Source organism: Leptonychotes weddellii, chromosome 1, assembly GCF_054177405.1.
Source record: "Leptonychotes weddellii isolate Sample4059 chromosome 1, ASM5417740v2, whole genome shotgun sequence".
NCBI lineage: Eukaryota > Metazoa > Chordata > Mammalia > Carnivora > Phocidae > Leptonychotes > Leptonychotes weddellii.
Window position 1 is genome coordinate 170,288,841 of NC_138369.1, and position 15,383 is coordinate 170,304,223.

At 35.9% G+C, this 15,383-nt stretch overlaps 1 protein-coding gene across 2 annotated transcripts in view; it reads right to left on the minus strand.

Annotated features, from left to right (window-relative positions):
- Positions 1-1,035: 1,035 nt before the first annotated feature.
- C1H21orf91 (chromosome 1 C21orf91 homolog) overlaps positions 1,036-15,383 on the minus strand; it is a 33,039-nt gene continuing 18,691 nt past the window's right edge. For both annotated transcript variants that reach the window (XM_081798916.1, XM_006740566.3), the window contains exons 3-5: positions 8,681-9,217; positions 6,949-7,011; positions 1,036-5,803 (exon numbers count right to left, since the gene is read on the minus strand). In XM_081798916.1, the coding sequence (XP_081655042.1) occupies positions 5,637-5,803; positions 6,949-7,011; positions 8,681-9,217 (767 nt within the window). In that variant the 3' untranslated portion in view covers positions 1,036-5,636. The remainder of the gene's footprint in view (positions 5,804-6,948; positions 7,012-8,680; positions 9,218-15,383) is intronic.

The window sequence follows — 15,383 nt, forward strand, 5'->3', positions numbered from 1 at the left end:
TGACCTGAGCCGAAGGCAGACGCTTAACGACTGAGCCACCCAGGCGCCCCAGAGTAGGATGTTTTAACCGACTAAGCCACCAGGTGCCTAACCCCTTCCCTCTATACTATATATGCTGTTCTGTATTTTGATTTTTTTTACCTATTGTATTTTTTTAAGATTTTATTTACTTAGAGGGAGAGAGAGAAAGAGAGCGAGAGCACAAGCAGGGGGAGTGGCAGAGAGAGAAGCAGGCTCCCTGCTGAGCAAGGAGCCCGATGTGGGACTCGATCCAGGACTTGGGATCATGACCTGAGCTGAAGGCAGACGCTTAACCAACTGAGCCACCCAGATGTCCCTAACTTCTATTTTTAATTTTCTTTTCAGAGCCAATTTAAACATATTCGCAACAGCTTTATTCATATTAGCCCCAAACTGGAAACAATTCAAATGTCCATCACAGGTGAATGGATAAACAAGTTCTAATACATTCCTACAATAAATGAACACGTCAGAAAAAAAAAAAAGAGGGCACAAACTAGTGATCTTTGTGTTACTATGGAAGAATTTCAAAGCATCCAGTAGAGTGAAAAAACCCAGAGGCAAGTGACTATAGTATATCCTCTATGATAATATTTATGTAAAGTCCTGAAGCAGCCAAATGCAAGTTACAGGGCTAGAAATCAGAACAGTGGAAGGGAAATGGGGAGTCGGGCAGACACTGGCAAGGGACACAAAGGTTGACGGTTAGCCAGTTATGTACATTTGTTAAAACTCAAACACCACACTTAAAATCTGTGTATTTACTGTATGGAAAGTACACTCCAATTTAAAAAGTTGCACAGTTATCTGGTCAGCCACAGGAATCTTATTTCCTGTTTCTGGGCTCTTGGGACACAGGCGGTAATAACTATCAATGAGAGACTTTCACAAAACATTAAGATAAACTGTTAGATAATGATGGTTAAGTATAGATTCCCTAAGCCTGCAAAACCAGACCCGTCTTATAGGTCAAAAAAAAAAAAAAAAAGTGCATTTAAAAATATACACTGAAGCTAACAGATCTAACAAAATATTTTATTGCTGTAAAATTAAAAATAGTAGACAAGCATCATAGTTACAGTTCCAAGGCAGAATACAAATACATAAATTATTGCAGTTTTAAAAGAAAAAATTGCCAATGTCTAAAACTCTTTTAAAACCAACTTGTTTTTCACCACTGCAGTTTCATTTTCTTTTTCCAAAGACCCTAGCACAATTCTGTAAAGTAAATTTCTAACAGCAAAGAGAGATCAAGTTCAATGACCACAGTATATGCTACTCAGATTTAAAACAAGGTTAACACACACATACAAACCATAAAAGTAGAGATGATGGCATTTAACAGAAATCACAATGGAACACTTTCTAAACTCTTTTGGAGACAGCAGAATGGAAATAAATATTCTACATGTTTCAAGAAAAACACATTTACTAAAATTCCTTTGGAGGGGTGTGCAGTTGAGGGATGTTCAACGAACACTTTTTTGGGGGGCGAGGGCTCAATATTCATCTTCATGATTTTTTGGTTTTACTTTGGTAAGCTTAAAATCGTGTACTAATTCAGTATGCATTAGTAATTTGAACTCTTTTTAAACTAAAAAGAATAGGGAATGTATACATTACAAACTAGGTGCTAAAAAAATCTTAGTGCTAGGGACTTGTTATGATTGGTTCATAGCAAGGTGACCAAATTGCTAAAGGAGTTAGATTAAATTATAACAAGAGCAATTAGGAAGGGATGAAGTGAATGCAGACACTGACGTGTAGGACAAAACCTCATTATTCCACAGTATGAGAACCCTCCTCCAAGATCCCTTTGCTTGTGCCAGAGCCCTAGTACCTTATTATTCTGCTAAATAAACTCTTTCCCACCCCACCACCACAAAACTTAATGTGGCAAGAATAACCTGTTGAAGGTTTTATCTTTTACTGATTCTCACCACAAATTTCCTCAAGTAATTATTTCCACCAACCCAAAGTTAAAAATACAATTAAACACTGAAATGAAAATCAACTGCCCTTGCTTTACAGCTGCATCTGAACAAAAGATCTTTAAAAAGTTCGTAGAGTAATAAACTTTTTATTAAGTACTTAAAAATACTCAAGATATCTTACTTTAGCATAAGCAATATCTCAGTAAATCAGAAAAAAACACTATAAGAACTTTACATTGTACCATTTGAAAATTTTCATGTCACAACCTAATTTTAAGGTCACCAACTGAACCTCCTTCTAAGCTACACAAATAATTTCTTTAAAAGTTCTTAAGTTTAGAGCATATACATTTTGAATTGCATTTTACAATATTTAATAACACAAGCAGATTTCTTCTAAAACAAAACAAACCAAAATAAAACCAAAACTGGTAAACATCAACACACACAAATAGATCTTCAAAAATTAATTTAAAAAAACCCAGCAAAAACTGACAACCTTCAACAGTGTAAACACCAAGGTAAAAATATGTATCAACAAAACAAGTACTTTAAAACCATTTTCAGTGGTAAAGAATGTGATCAGATGAAAAACCCAAGAAATTTCAAGATGCCTGTCGAGATCCCAACAAAATAGAATATATTTTGACTATATTTTTGAAATCACTTCCCAACATGAATTTATTTTAAAAATAATTCTCAAGTGTATACAAAAATGGGCACTTTGTGGTGAAATGAGCATAAAATTTGAAGAACTAAGAACATTTCTTTGCTCCAATATCTAAGGAACTACATGATGGAACAAAATGCCACTATTCTGCTCTCTGCATCACCTGTTACTGGGTCCTAAGTGCATGCCTTATTTTTTTCCTTAAAGAAAAAAAAAAAAAGACTAATTTGGATATTAAATGCTACGATCAAAGGAAGACAATCTCAAATTAGAATAGATTTTTAGCTTAATTAAAAGTCTGAACAAATTTGAAAACTTTAATCTTGAAAGTGAATAGTCTCGTGTGATCAAAATTGCTTTTGACTTCAAATTGATTTTTTTAAACTCAGTTTGTCTAATTATGAAATCAAACATGAAAAAACATTAGTCTTATTTCACTCCCCTTAATCATATAAGCTCTGAAAATGTTAGTAACAGCTGATAGGCAGTCTTCTCCCTTTTGCTGTTTCTGAAACTGATGGCATGTATGAGATTTTCTTCTAAACTTCCTCAAAAAGTACTAACAACTATACAGAAGAATAGCCAAGTATGGTAACCAATATTTGTAGTATTTCATCTTCTCTCAAGATGGAACTTCATTCTGTCCCTTATTCTTATTTTAGCATATAAAATAATTGCATATTCAATCAAGAAAACTAACATAGGAATCAGTTTACCAAATAGTTGGATAAACTGCTGTACAAAATCCTTCAAGAAAAAATTCTTTTACTACAATATTCATCCAAATAAAGTACTAATGTGAGTACCAGCACCACAGATATTTTTTTTTACAGCACCGTTCAAGAGCTTAGGCAGAAATATCTAAATGGAATAAATCAGAATCCCGAATTATAAGACCTTAGTACATGCACCATCCCACCCAATTAGTAAAGCTACATATTTGCCAGAAACAAAGCAAACACTTTTCTTTGGATTAACGCTGTTGCATTTAGGACTGCACCATATGGCTCATACTCTGGAAATATGCTACTACTGATATCAAATGCAACACATCCCAAACTTTTATGACTGTCCCTAAGTGATCTAAATAGAAGCACAAACGTGTGCAAACACACTGGCTAGTAACATTCTTGATGAATTATGCCAAAAAAGAGCAAAGTCAAAATAAAAAATGTGACCTAACAACTAAGCACTTACTAAGATATTCACTGGCATCATCAGGAAATGTCTTTATTCAACTTATAAAGTAAATTTATAAAGATTTTGATATTGCACACATTCAGTTTAAAGCTTATCAAAACTAAGGCAATGCATCCCCACTCCCTGGATTTTAAATTCATTTTGGATGACTCAAAAAATTGACAGAAATTGAAAACATTTTTCAAAAGCTCCAAAACCAGTTATGTCATACTTAAATCAATTGCGGTTATCAATTAATACTCTCAGGCAAATTTAACACATCTTAGCATTACAAAAAGTTGTTTTCTACTAGATAGAGGCATTTCTTTGCTTAGTCAAATACTGTTCGTGTGTTCAAGACTCAAATCTGACCCACGCGGGGGCAGGCTGCCAGATTTAAGACAGAAGTCATTCATATCTTTATGCACGAAGCTGCCAAGCTAATGGGCTTTTCTGCAGATTCTTTCAAGCAAAGGATCTTACCTCATAAATACATTCTAAGTACCAACTAAAAACAGAATTTAGAGCCCATTTTAATTCTGCACTGGTTATAGATTTTACTATGTAATACACTGTTAAAAAACGTATCTAGCTGTTCGAGATGACCTACTAGTTCAAAATTCTTTGGCAACATCACAGGCAACTTCCAAGAATATCCTTTAGAAATGGGCTTATTTTTTTGAACTAGAGTCTTACTTTTCTGTGTCAAGCAGTCTTCTCTTTCCTCCTTTAAATTTTAAAGTTTAGAAAAATACCTCACAATGCCTTCTTTGGGTACAAATTTCAGTGATGCTGCTAAGAGAATTTGGACAGTTTAAGGATTCTTGAACCTGTATCTGAAGCGGCAAACAGAAGAATTTGAAGCTTTTTTCAAAGATCGGACAACAATTTTGCAGCACATTCAATTTGACAGATATTACGTTTGACTTGGAAGTGAGGCTTGACTTACTCTGTCCAAATTCTAACACATCGAAGTCATTAGAATGAAAATAATAATGAAGTAGAAGAGGCTTTTACTTCTATGGAGACAAGGTGACATATGAAAACTAGATTAGCATTTTCTTCCTGAACTCAGAACTGCTTTTGTTAGAAAAAAATAATGTACTTTTTTTTCCTTGGATACTTGCTTTAAAAAGTTATTAATTCCTCTTTCATATAAGAGTTATTAGAAGTCAAAACAATTCAACTAGATAGAGATCTACTCTAAAATACATTTATCTTTGGAAAACAAGATAATAGTAAAAAGAACATATTAAGAGAATAAAATGCAGGGATCTGAAATATGGATGAACATATTCACACAGGAAAGTGTAAATATAATATACAGAGGCATTCAAATACACATTTATAAAGAGAATGGAAAGGTACCTAAAATAGCATTTTTATATATAAAATTTTCATATTAAAATATTGCTCATAATAAATAAGAGGTGTATTATGAATTCCATTTCCCTCTTAAAATTATCTTTAGTAGTTCAGACTAATCTAAGGAGTTTTAAATTTTCTACTGTTTTGACAGGTGAATTACATTAAAATATGTTTAATAAAATCACACTGTAACAGTAGTCACATGTGGTAAGTTAGGGAGGGCCATTTAGTAATTATGGGAAGAAAGATTCCCAAAATGAACCAAAATGATTAATCCTAGAAGACTAGAGCGTAACGATCTGCTTTATTTGACGAAGATGTTAGATACTGCCTTCAGCTTTGCAAATTTAATGACCATAAAAAAAATGGACCACAACTTTCTTCAACTCCTTCAAAATTGGCATGTCTGGCAGACCAATAAATGGTAGGGGCATGAGGGCAAAGGACGTAAGTGTAAGTTTAGTTTAATTGTTTATGGGTAGGTGTGACTTCGTTCCTGTTCGCCCCACTTGCAGACATGGTAACTTGGAATAGTTCTTGAGAAGCTGTTCGATGGCAACGTGGCGGACGTGGAGCTCTGAGGCCAAAGAATCTTTTTCTTGCACTTGGTGTGTTAACTCTTCAAAAACTTCTGTAAAGATTTAAAAGGTAGTTGAATACATAAATGGGTTCAATCAGTATCTACAATGGCTTATGGACAGGAAGTGCCCATTAATATCTAGGTCTGGAAACCCCTCTAAGAGGCTTTGGAATCAGACTATCTTCATTTCTGAATTCTTGTTCCTACGCTTTTATGAGTCTCAGGCAAGTAACTTAAACTACATTTTCATTTCCTCTTATGTATAACCTCGATATTGACAGTAAGCACCTCACAGGCCTACGGTGAGGAGTAAATGAGATCATACCTGTAAAGTACTTTCCACAGAATAAGCACTTGATAAATAGAAGCTGCTATTACTATTATTATTGTTACACTGGCTGTGGAATTAAGGAAGGGGTTATGTAATCCTTAATCTGTTATTAACCGAATGCGTGATCTCCAAAAGCACCTTAATGTCTCTGAAGTGTTTCCTCACCTAAATGGGAATCAAGTACTTTAAAAAAAAAAAGGAAACAATTGGGGAATTTGAGCATTAACTGTTGTTAGTGTTAGCATACTATTTGATGATGTCAGAAGAATTACGAGCTGTTTTTCTTTTTTTTAAGGTGTGATAATGAAGTTGTGATTACCTTAAAAAAAATTTATGTTTTAGAGAAAACCCTGAAGTATTTGTGGACAAACAATATGTTGTCTGGAATCTGTTTCAGAATAATCCAGCTGGGGGTGGGGGTGAGGTGAAAGGAATGGGTGCAAGTAGAGATGAGAGAAAATTAGCTATGCTTTTGATAATAAGTTGAAGCTGGTGAAGATGGGTCAAGGGGTTCACTATACTATTCTCACTACTTTTGTGCTTGAAAGTGTTTATAATTTAAAAAACTCCACAAAACAGGGCTAATACAACCTTGTGGAACTGTCAGGGAGTGCATGCCCAGGTGCCTGGCATAATAAACTGTTAGGATGAGGTAGAGCTCTCCATTTTTACTGCAACAAGAAAAACTTATTTCCTCTTGATTTCATAAAGATGTTGTTTTCTTATTCTTTTTGCACTGGAAACTCCAATAGGTTCTAATCCCATTTCCAAATTTAAATGCAGATAAAGCTAATAGTGTTCTGTCACAGGGGATTTTCTGTATCAACATTTTCACAAGCATAAAACATTGACACTGATTCTTTACCCTGTATTTCCTGTCGGAGCTTTGCTTTCAGTTGCTTTACCTCACCAAGAGTCATCGAATTCACTGAAACATGAAAATATGTTAATTATTACCACAATAACATGGGAAAATAAACCATCTACATCACTAAAACAATATTCTATTTTTATTTTTTTTTAAAGATTTTATTTATTTATTTGACAGAGAGAGACACAGCGAGAGAGGGAACACAAGCAGGGGGAGTGTGAGAGGGAGAAGCAGGCTTCCCGCTGAGCAGGGAGCCTGATGCAGGGCTCAATGTGGGACTCAATCCCAGGACCCTGGGATCATGACCTGAGCTGAAGGCAGACGCTTAATGACTGAGCCACCCAGGCGCCCCTAATTATTTTTTTAAAGATTTTATTTATTTATTTGACAGAGACACAGCGAGAGAGGGAACACAAGCAGGGGGAGTGGGAAAGGGAGAAACAGGCTCCCCGCGGAGCAGGGAGCCCGATACGGGGCTCGATCCCAGGACCCTGGGATCATGACCTGAGCCGAAGGCAGACGCTCAACGACTGAGCCACCCAGGCGCCCCCAATATTCTATTTTTAAAAAAACACTGGCACTTATCTGTCAATATAGTATTCACCAATATTCTAGGACTCATTCATTAACTCCTGCAGGGTAGAGGACATTTTCAAATCCTAACCGCAACCCACAGTAAGAAACATTTTACACCAGTACACCTCCCAGTACACCTCCACCTGAATCAAAAGTTTTGCCAGAGAATACTTAGTATTACATCCATTGGATTCTCTTGTTTCCCTTTGTTTCAGTTTTTAAAAAGTGCTAGAAGTCACTACTCATTAAGTTGATTATACTTAAGCACTACATAATTCATGATGCACAGTGGGAAAGAAACAAAAGTACTGTGGAAATAATCTGAAAAACTGATTTGTCTACCTTGTTATGTAACCTTAGATAATTCATATGTAGAATCAAGAAGTTGTATAAAAATACACCCATAGTCCCTTCGAGCTCTAAAATCACTTGACTTAGAGTCAATTAAAATTATCTCAGCTTCTGTGAGTTTTTGCAGAAATAAATGCAAACTGAAAGGCTCACTTTTTCCAACTTTAAAATAAGTGCACACATTACCTCTGTTCTTTAGTGAAATGTCAGATTTTGGCTTTTGAAATGCCACCCCCAGTCAATCAGTGTTGTAGGGATGAGGAATGGGACAGTGTGTGTTAGCCAATGCTTGAAGACGTACTTCTAAACTATATGAACTCTGAACTTTCTTCTGTTTGTCAATTCCATTAGTTTAATAAATTTAAAATGGCAAAAGATATGATGGACTGTAGAATTCGAATGCTTTACGACATAATGAGGAGTATTTCAGAGAACTGATGGAAAATTTTTTGGGGGGGAGGAGGGGAAAGGGCAGAGGGAGAGAATCTTTTTGGGGGGGGCGGGGTGGAGAGACAGACTCTAAAGCAGGCTCCATGCCCAACATGGGCCTGACACAGGGTTCCATCTCACACCCTGAGATCATGACCTGAGCTGAAATCAAGAGTCAGATGCTTAACCAACTGTGCCACCCAGGCGCCCCAAGACATCTCATTTTTGCTAGGGTGATCCGGTCATTTAAATATGCTATAAAAATCTGTAATTCTACAGCCAAATTCTTGACATATCACATATATAAAAAATGTAAAAAAACCAAAGCCAACAAAACTGCAATCTTTACCTTTCTCCCCATTTTACTTACATTCCTCTCTGCTGTAACGTGGATGCTGGACCCGGACATTAGCCTCTGGATTAGAGATTATCTCTTCTTTTTTCTGTGGCTGGTTGTGACTATGAGGCCACAATACACTATTGTGGCATAAAGTGGCACCTGAATCTTGCAACATAGCAAGCCCAAAGTCTGTATTTCCCCTCTGCTCCAATATTCTTTGTGAACAGTTCGAGAGACCGCCTATACTTCCATCTATCCACTTTGCAGAATACTTTGGTACCTGGGAGTCAAACTGTGGGAGTAACTTTTTATCTGGCTTATGCCTGAAATTTAACAAGTGATGCTGGGGATTTTTAGAACATTCGGAATCAGAATCCAGATCCTTATTTTGTGCATACTGTACAATCCAGTTTATCTTCTTACTCAAAATGGTTTTAACTTCTTCATAAGTACTTTTTGAAAGTTTTGATCGAGGACAATCCTGGTTTGCAATCAAATGGTATTTTTCAAAGCAGTCTTTATGGCCCCTTAACGATTTGGTGTGCAAGAGATTCGATTTTGGTACTCCTATAGGAAAAAAAAAAAGAAACAGAAGACTTAAACAGTTTGTTTTTTTTAAAAGTTGCAGTAAGAGTATACAAAAATCTTAGTAAAATGCGGATGTCAGTCTGTGGTGGTTTGTAAATTAGAGGAAAAATGCTAAAGAATATTGGTGTTAATAATATAAAATATAGTCTAATAATTTCTGCTTTAATTGAACTACATATTCAGTAAAACTAAGTTCTTATAAATAATAAAGGCCTTTCCAAGGACGTTGGTCTAGAGGCCTGTTATTGCATACAATTTTAAAAAAGTACTACTAAACCAGCAATTTACATTTACAAAATGTTGGCCTTTACAGTATAGTGCTTTCTTCACTAATCCTCCTGAAGTACACACTTGCAAAAATTTCTGTTATAAGGCTCAAGAAGAGAAATGCTTGACAATTTTTTTTTCCTAATAAATACGTAGTCAATCATGTTCTTAAATTATTAGTTATGTTTCACTGGGGAAAGATACACCAGAACCAGAAAAATACACATTAATAATAGCCTCAAAAAGTCAATGAACTGGTTAGATTTATTTTATTAAGAAAATGAAAGCATCTAACATGTTTTCACATTTCTGTTTTAGCTTACTAAAACTTTATCAAGATAATTTTATCTTCTAGAAGAAACACATTACACACAATTATTTTTCATACAGCAGTAAATTCAATCCGCTAAGATACAATAACCAGTATAATTCTTTAACTCACAAATGTTTATTATATACCACAAGTAGCGGAAATATTCTTATTTCACTTTTCTATCTCCCAACTTTTTTTTTTTTAAAGATTTATTTTATTTATTTTAGAGAGTACGTGAGTGTGGAGAGGGGCAGTGGGAGAGGGACAGGCAGACTCTACGCTGTGCACAGAGCCCAACACAGGGCTCGATCTCATGACCCTGAGATCATGACCTGAGCCAAAATCAAGAGTCGGATGCCCAAATGACTGAGTCACCCAGGCGCCCCTCTACCTCCCAAGTTTTAAGCGAGCTTAAGTATGTCATTTCAATTGTTTTTTTTAAAATACAGATTATAGAACATTTTCAAAAACAATACATTTCTTAATACAGAATACATTCATACATTTTCATAAATTCAAGCTGTATTATTAAAGTCAAACAGCAGTGCTTTTATACTGAAGGTCAATAAGGGATGGGGAGCTGAAAATTAATGCCTGCCAGAATTAACCAGTGTAAATCTGCTTAGCTTTGAAAACAGGGTAAGTGGAGAGCCACTCAGGTGCTAGGTTAAAAAAAAATTAGCTGACTCCTCAGAAAAAATTATATTCTGCATTCATCCTTTGTTTTAAAAATTGAAGCTGTAACAATTTTATTAACCAAACTCCAAATCTGGGCCTAATAGTAAGATAATGAAGTATTTGCACTTTAATAGTATTAAATCAGGTATAAAAGTGCTTGTATTAATTTGTTCTAAAACGATGTAATATCAGCCAACGGTGGGACCTGCTGAGTTTGCCAAAACCAGTGCTAAATGGGCTATCGGTTCCTTCCTAAGTAAGCTATGTGAGTACACCTCCTGAGCAGTGATAATGTAATAAGCATATGGGAACAGCTGCTCTCCTGAGGTAAACTCAAAATATCTCAGCCTTATGTCTTCCACTGAGCACTAAAACTGAACTTAAACTGACTTTCATACACATTCTATTTATGCCTTTGCTATTTGTACTGCAGTTTTGTGTGTGTGTGTATGTTTTTTACCAGTTATTGTAGGTCAAATTCTGAGCAAAATTAAGGTACTTGAAGTGCAAACTCTCAAAGCTCTACTTGATGACATAGTGTGCGTAAATTAACACAAAAGGAAGTTTACAAATCTTGCTTATTAGAATAAAAACATTAAAGTTTTATTATATATGTTTTAGACCAGAGGTAAGATAAAAAGTAGCTAGTACAAATTACAGACCAAAGAAATAGCTCCAATCTGCTGTCTGATTCTAATACTACTGCTCTGGATAAACAGGTAGGCAGAGAGAACTTGAATTTGCTTATTTTACTAACTGGAAGATCTGTTAAAGAGCTGCCTTACTCCGCAGCCTCCCTTCAGTCTCATTGCCAACATATGGCCACAGCCAATCCCTGAAAGAGTCAACGGTCTCGTTAGCCCACTGCCACAGCTCTAATCCATGGAGCAATGATTTAGTTGAATCTAATAAACATAGTAAATTTTAAGTTTCTCCTCTGTCTATATGAAAGGAAGTTCTTTGGAATATAAAAAAGGGTTCTAAATTATGCTAGAGAAATTACTTTTTTGCTGTTAATTGTGTGGGCTTTTGGTATTTATTTAGAAACTTCAAACACTGTATTGATAAAAAATAAAAAATTATACAAAACGATGAATTTTGTGATATACCCAGAGCTCCAACAGCAGGTCAATAGATGTCTATTTGAAGAATAATGTGGGCTTTTTGAAGTTAAAGATTTTTCTTATCCAATGTTCCTTCATAGTAATTTGTGAAATATAACTTTTCTTTCTTCAAAAAGAATTTTTCTTTTAATTTTTACTTAAATCCCCCAATGAATGCTAGGAACCCAGATAAGAACATGATTACATGCATGTAGATAATCTTTTGAGATAAACAGCACATCAGAGAACTACAATATTCAATTTGCTGTGCAAATACATAAATGTAACATAAATGTCAGATTCTTTGAGACACTCAGAGGAGAAAAAGTCACCTATAAAAGACATGAAAAAAAGTGGCTCTTCAAACAAACCCTGCCTCAGCGAAATGCCTCTTCCTCCACTCTCAGTCCCCAAACCCCAAACCCGCTTCTCCTCCTGAGTCTGGCACCACCAGGTGCTCAAGGAAGAAACCTAGGGGTCCTCCTTGACAGCTCCTCACCTTACCCATCCCAAATGTTTTGCTGTCCATTTTAAAAATTTTTTTCTGCCATAAAATCTAGCAGTACAGTATCCCAAATCCTGCTTCACCCTTGGATCACCGCCCCCCCCCAACACTGTCGGGTCATTCCCATCTCCTATCTAGTTCTTACTCTGAGAAGCTTCTTTTAACCAATATACCGGGGTTAGTTGATCAGACCAGACTTCACAAGTGCCTCTTCAACTGGTCTTTATCTCCGACCGTAAGTTCTGTGAGAAGGGGACCGTTATCTGTTTTACATGCATCCTCGGCATCATGCCTGGCACATGGTGAGTACTCAAGAAAAACTTGTTAAATGAATAAAGGAAAAACTTAAATTATATATATATAAAAAAAAAAACCCTAACAAAACTTATTACCAATTATCATTCAAGGTCTACTACAATGAACTTTTGCCCATCCTAGGCAAGGGAGCCAGGCTGTGCAGTTTTGCCAGGGTACTCAGAGGTTAATGAAAGAAAGGCATCTTCCAGTGAAGTTACTCCTGCATTTAGTTTAATGGGCCATTAGTCTGAAGAACTCATGAGTGGCACGGATATAGAGATGGCAATCTTGTGGCATCATTCAATCTGCCAGGCAAAATCACGAACTTCTCCTCAGTTGTATAATTTTAATAGAATTTACATGCAGTGAGTATGTAAGAAGGCTGTTTTACGCAAACTGTAGCTCATTAATACCTTTAATTTCTTTAAGCTAACAATTTGAAACTTGACTGAGTTTTAAGGTTCAATTTGAAAATGTTTGTTTTATGAACGTGGTTTAAAATATCCCGCGCAGTAGCAGAGGAAACAAAAAATTCAAAAAGGATAATACACTGACTTGTTCACATATCTGAACAAATTACTTTTTAGTCTGGCAAAGAATGTTGAGTTGTTAATTTGTATCCACAATATACATGCCATTTTATAAACTCTTGAAGCGATTTTGTTTTCTTCCACTTCATCAGTTTGAATTATTATAAGAGAAACAACCATTGCTATTATCAGAGATCCCAGTGAGTTTCCCTACTGACTTCAATTTTAATTGCACTTACAAGTATAAACAGCTCTGAGCACTAATTTGTTTCCTCAGCAGCTTTTGAAAGGGAATGAATCTAAATGTAATTAAATGAGTTGGTATTTTTGAGGAGCTGAGTTATAAGGAGTTTCCAAACCAGGTCAACAAAAATCGCATTACAACTTCCTTACTAATAAAGAAGGTGAAGGCCAATGTAATTGACATCCTAACTATTACGAAAACTTCTTTAAAACATACTTCAAAAATGTCCTTGTAAATTTTTTTTGTGATGAGGTCATTATTATTAGAGAACTAAGACTTTAATTGGCAACCATAATTGCTTTTATTAAAGTACTAGTTTCTTCTGGATAGAGGCCATTTAGAAATTTATATAGGCAGTATATTTCTATATGAACAGTGGTATTTTAAAAAGTTAAGCTGTTCCTATTCAATAGTTTTCTTTTTTATCTTTTCCCACTTTCATCTCTGATTCTGTTATACCATTCTCACATACTTTGAAAACTTCCCACTAACCCATCTGGCATGCTATCCCCATTTCTATTCTTTAAGTCCCTCTTTAAGATCAATTTACTTTTAAGAAAACTTGGTTAAACCCACAGAAGAGCAAAAACCACTCAAATATAGATTTTTTTGTCTACCTACCACAGTGGCCCTTTTAAAGTAAGGATTACTTCCATGCTTATATTTAATCTGCCTTTTGTAGTAACATATTTTTTTTTTCCTAATAAGATGGTACTCTAAATGGCACTACAAAATGCGCACAAAACCCAAGGCTTAACAACTCCTATTACATGTCCCATCATCCTTGGATTTTACCCCCAGCCTCTTGAAGACCTTATCTGTGATTTGGTGGGAATGATGTAAGCTAAGCAATCTTTTCTTAATGGTCCACCAGCTGGTCCCGTCAAATAGCACACTTCTCAGCCGACTACACTGATGCTACATGGCTTTATGCTTCACACATTCTTGAATCCTATCATCTGGCTGCCTTATGTGTGCTTACTCTCTGTCAATTAGACTTCATTTTGAATTTGATTATTTCATTTCCCAATCAAAGGAGTGGCTTCCCATAATTTGATGCTCCCCAGGCAGGGCACGTCTAATACAACCTGTAGTTGGATGTAAAGCTGTAATACACAGCAGTAGCAGACTGGACAGCCCTAAGAGAGCGTCCACGAGTTACTTCAAACATAAAACAGTTACTTCAAACATAAAACAGAGAACTGGCAGTACTGGTTTTCCAAACTGTGGGTTTGTGTGTTCTTTCTTAATATTTAAATAAGGCAAGAAAATGTAGTTATGAATTTAAGTTCCAGGCTGTTAACATGCTGTGAAGAAATTTTAAACATATTGCCTTCAAATATGACCAACATTTGTGCAACGATTCATGCAGTACTGCTTCAAAATCTTTTATATGGAGGCTCACATTTTGCCCAGTTTAAAGAATTTTCCGAGTTCAGGTGTTTTTCTTTATTTGATGATCTTCTCTTGGTTGCTAAAAGAGGGAGGACAAGTACCTGCACGTTTATGTGCTGTGCATCTGAAGAAGTAATCCTGAGCTTATGTGTTCATGGTAAAAACGGGAGGGGAGCTAAACTTTTCGTTGTCCTAAGAAAGACTAAAGGGATTAAGAGGTTACTTCTTTGTGAGGCATTTCTGACCAAGGGAAGAGAGGAAAAGCTCTATCAGCAGAGGTAGCACACCCACAACCATACTGCAGACAAGTTTTGTTTAGCCTGTAAGTGTTTGAAAAGAAAAAAAAAAATTATCCACTTATAATTTGGTTTCTCTTAAAAACCAGATCAGAAGATCTGGCAGCAAGTGGCTAGTCATGAGAAGCAGCTACGTCTGAAAAGAGGACAAGTGCTCTTTAATTTAAAACCATTTTTATCATTTCCTTCATGAGTGTGTAGGGCACCTGTGACCTAGCAAGCTGTGCAGCCATGTTGGTTAGCGACACCTGTCACCCATCAAGACTGTGCAGTGATACAAGGTCTGAACTGCTTTGGTATAAAACTGCTTGTTCCGATCATGCTTTTCTTTTTTTTTCCCCTGTGATGCTTTGACACCAAACTCGACCAGGCTATTCTCCATCTGATGAGCTAGCAGGAGCAGCCAAGCTAGGATTCAAGAAGAGTTATTACTACTGTATCTACTGCCCATCACAGCCACTCAACAGTGGAGGAAGCTCAGATCGTCTATTGTGTCATGGGACTAAAGGTAGGAAAT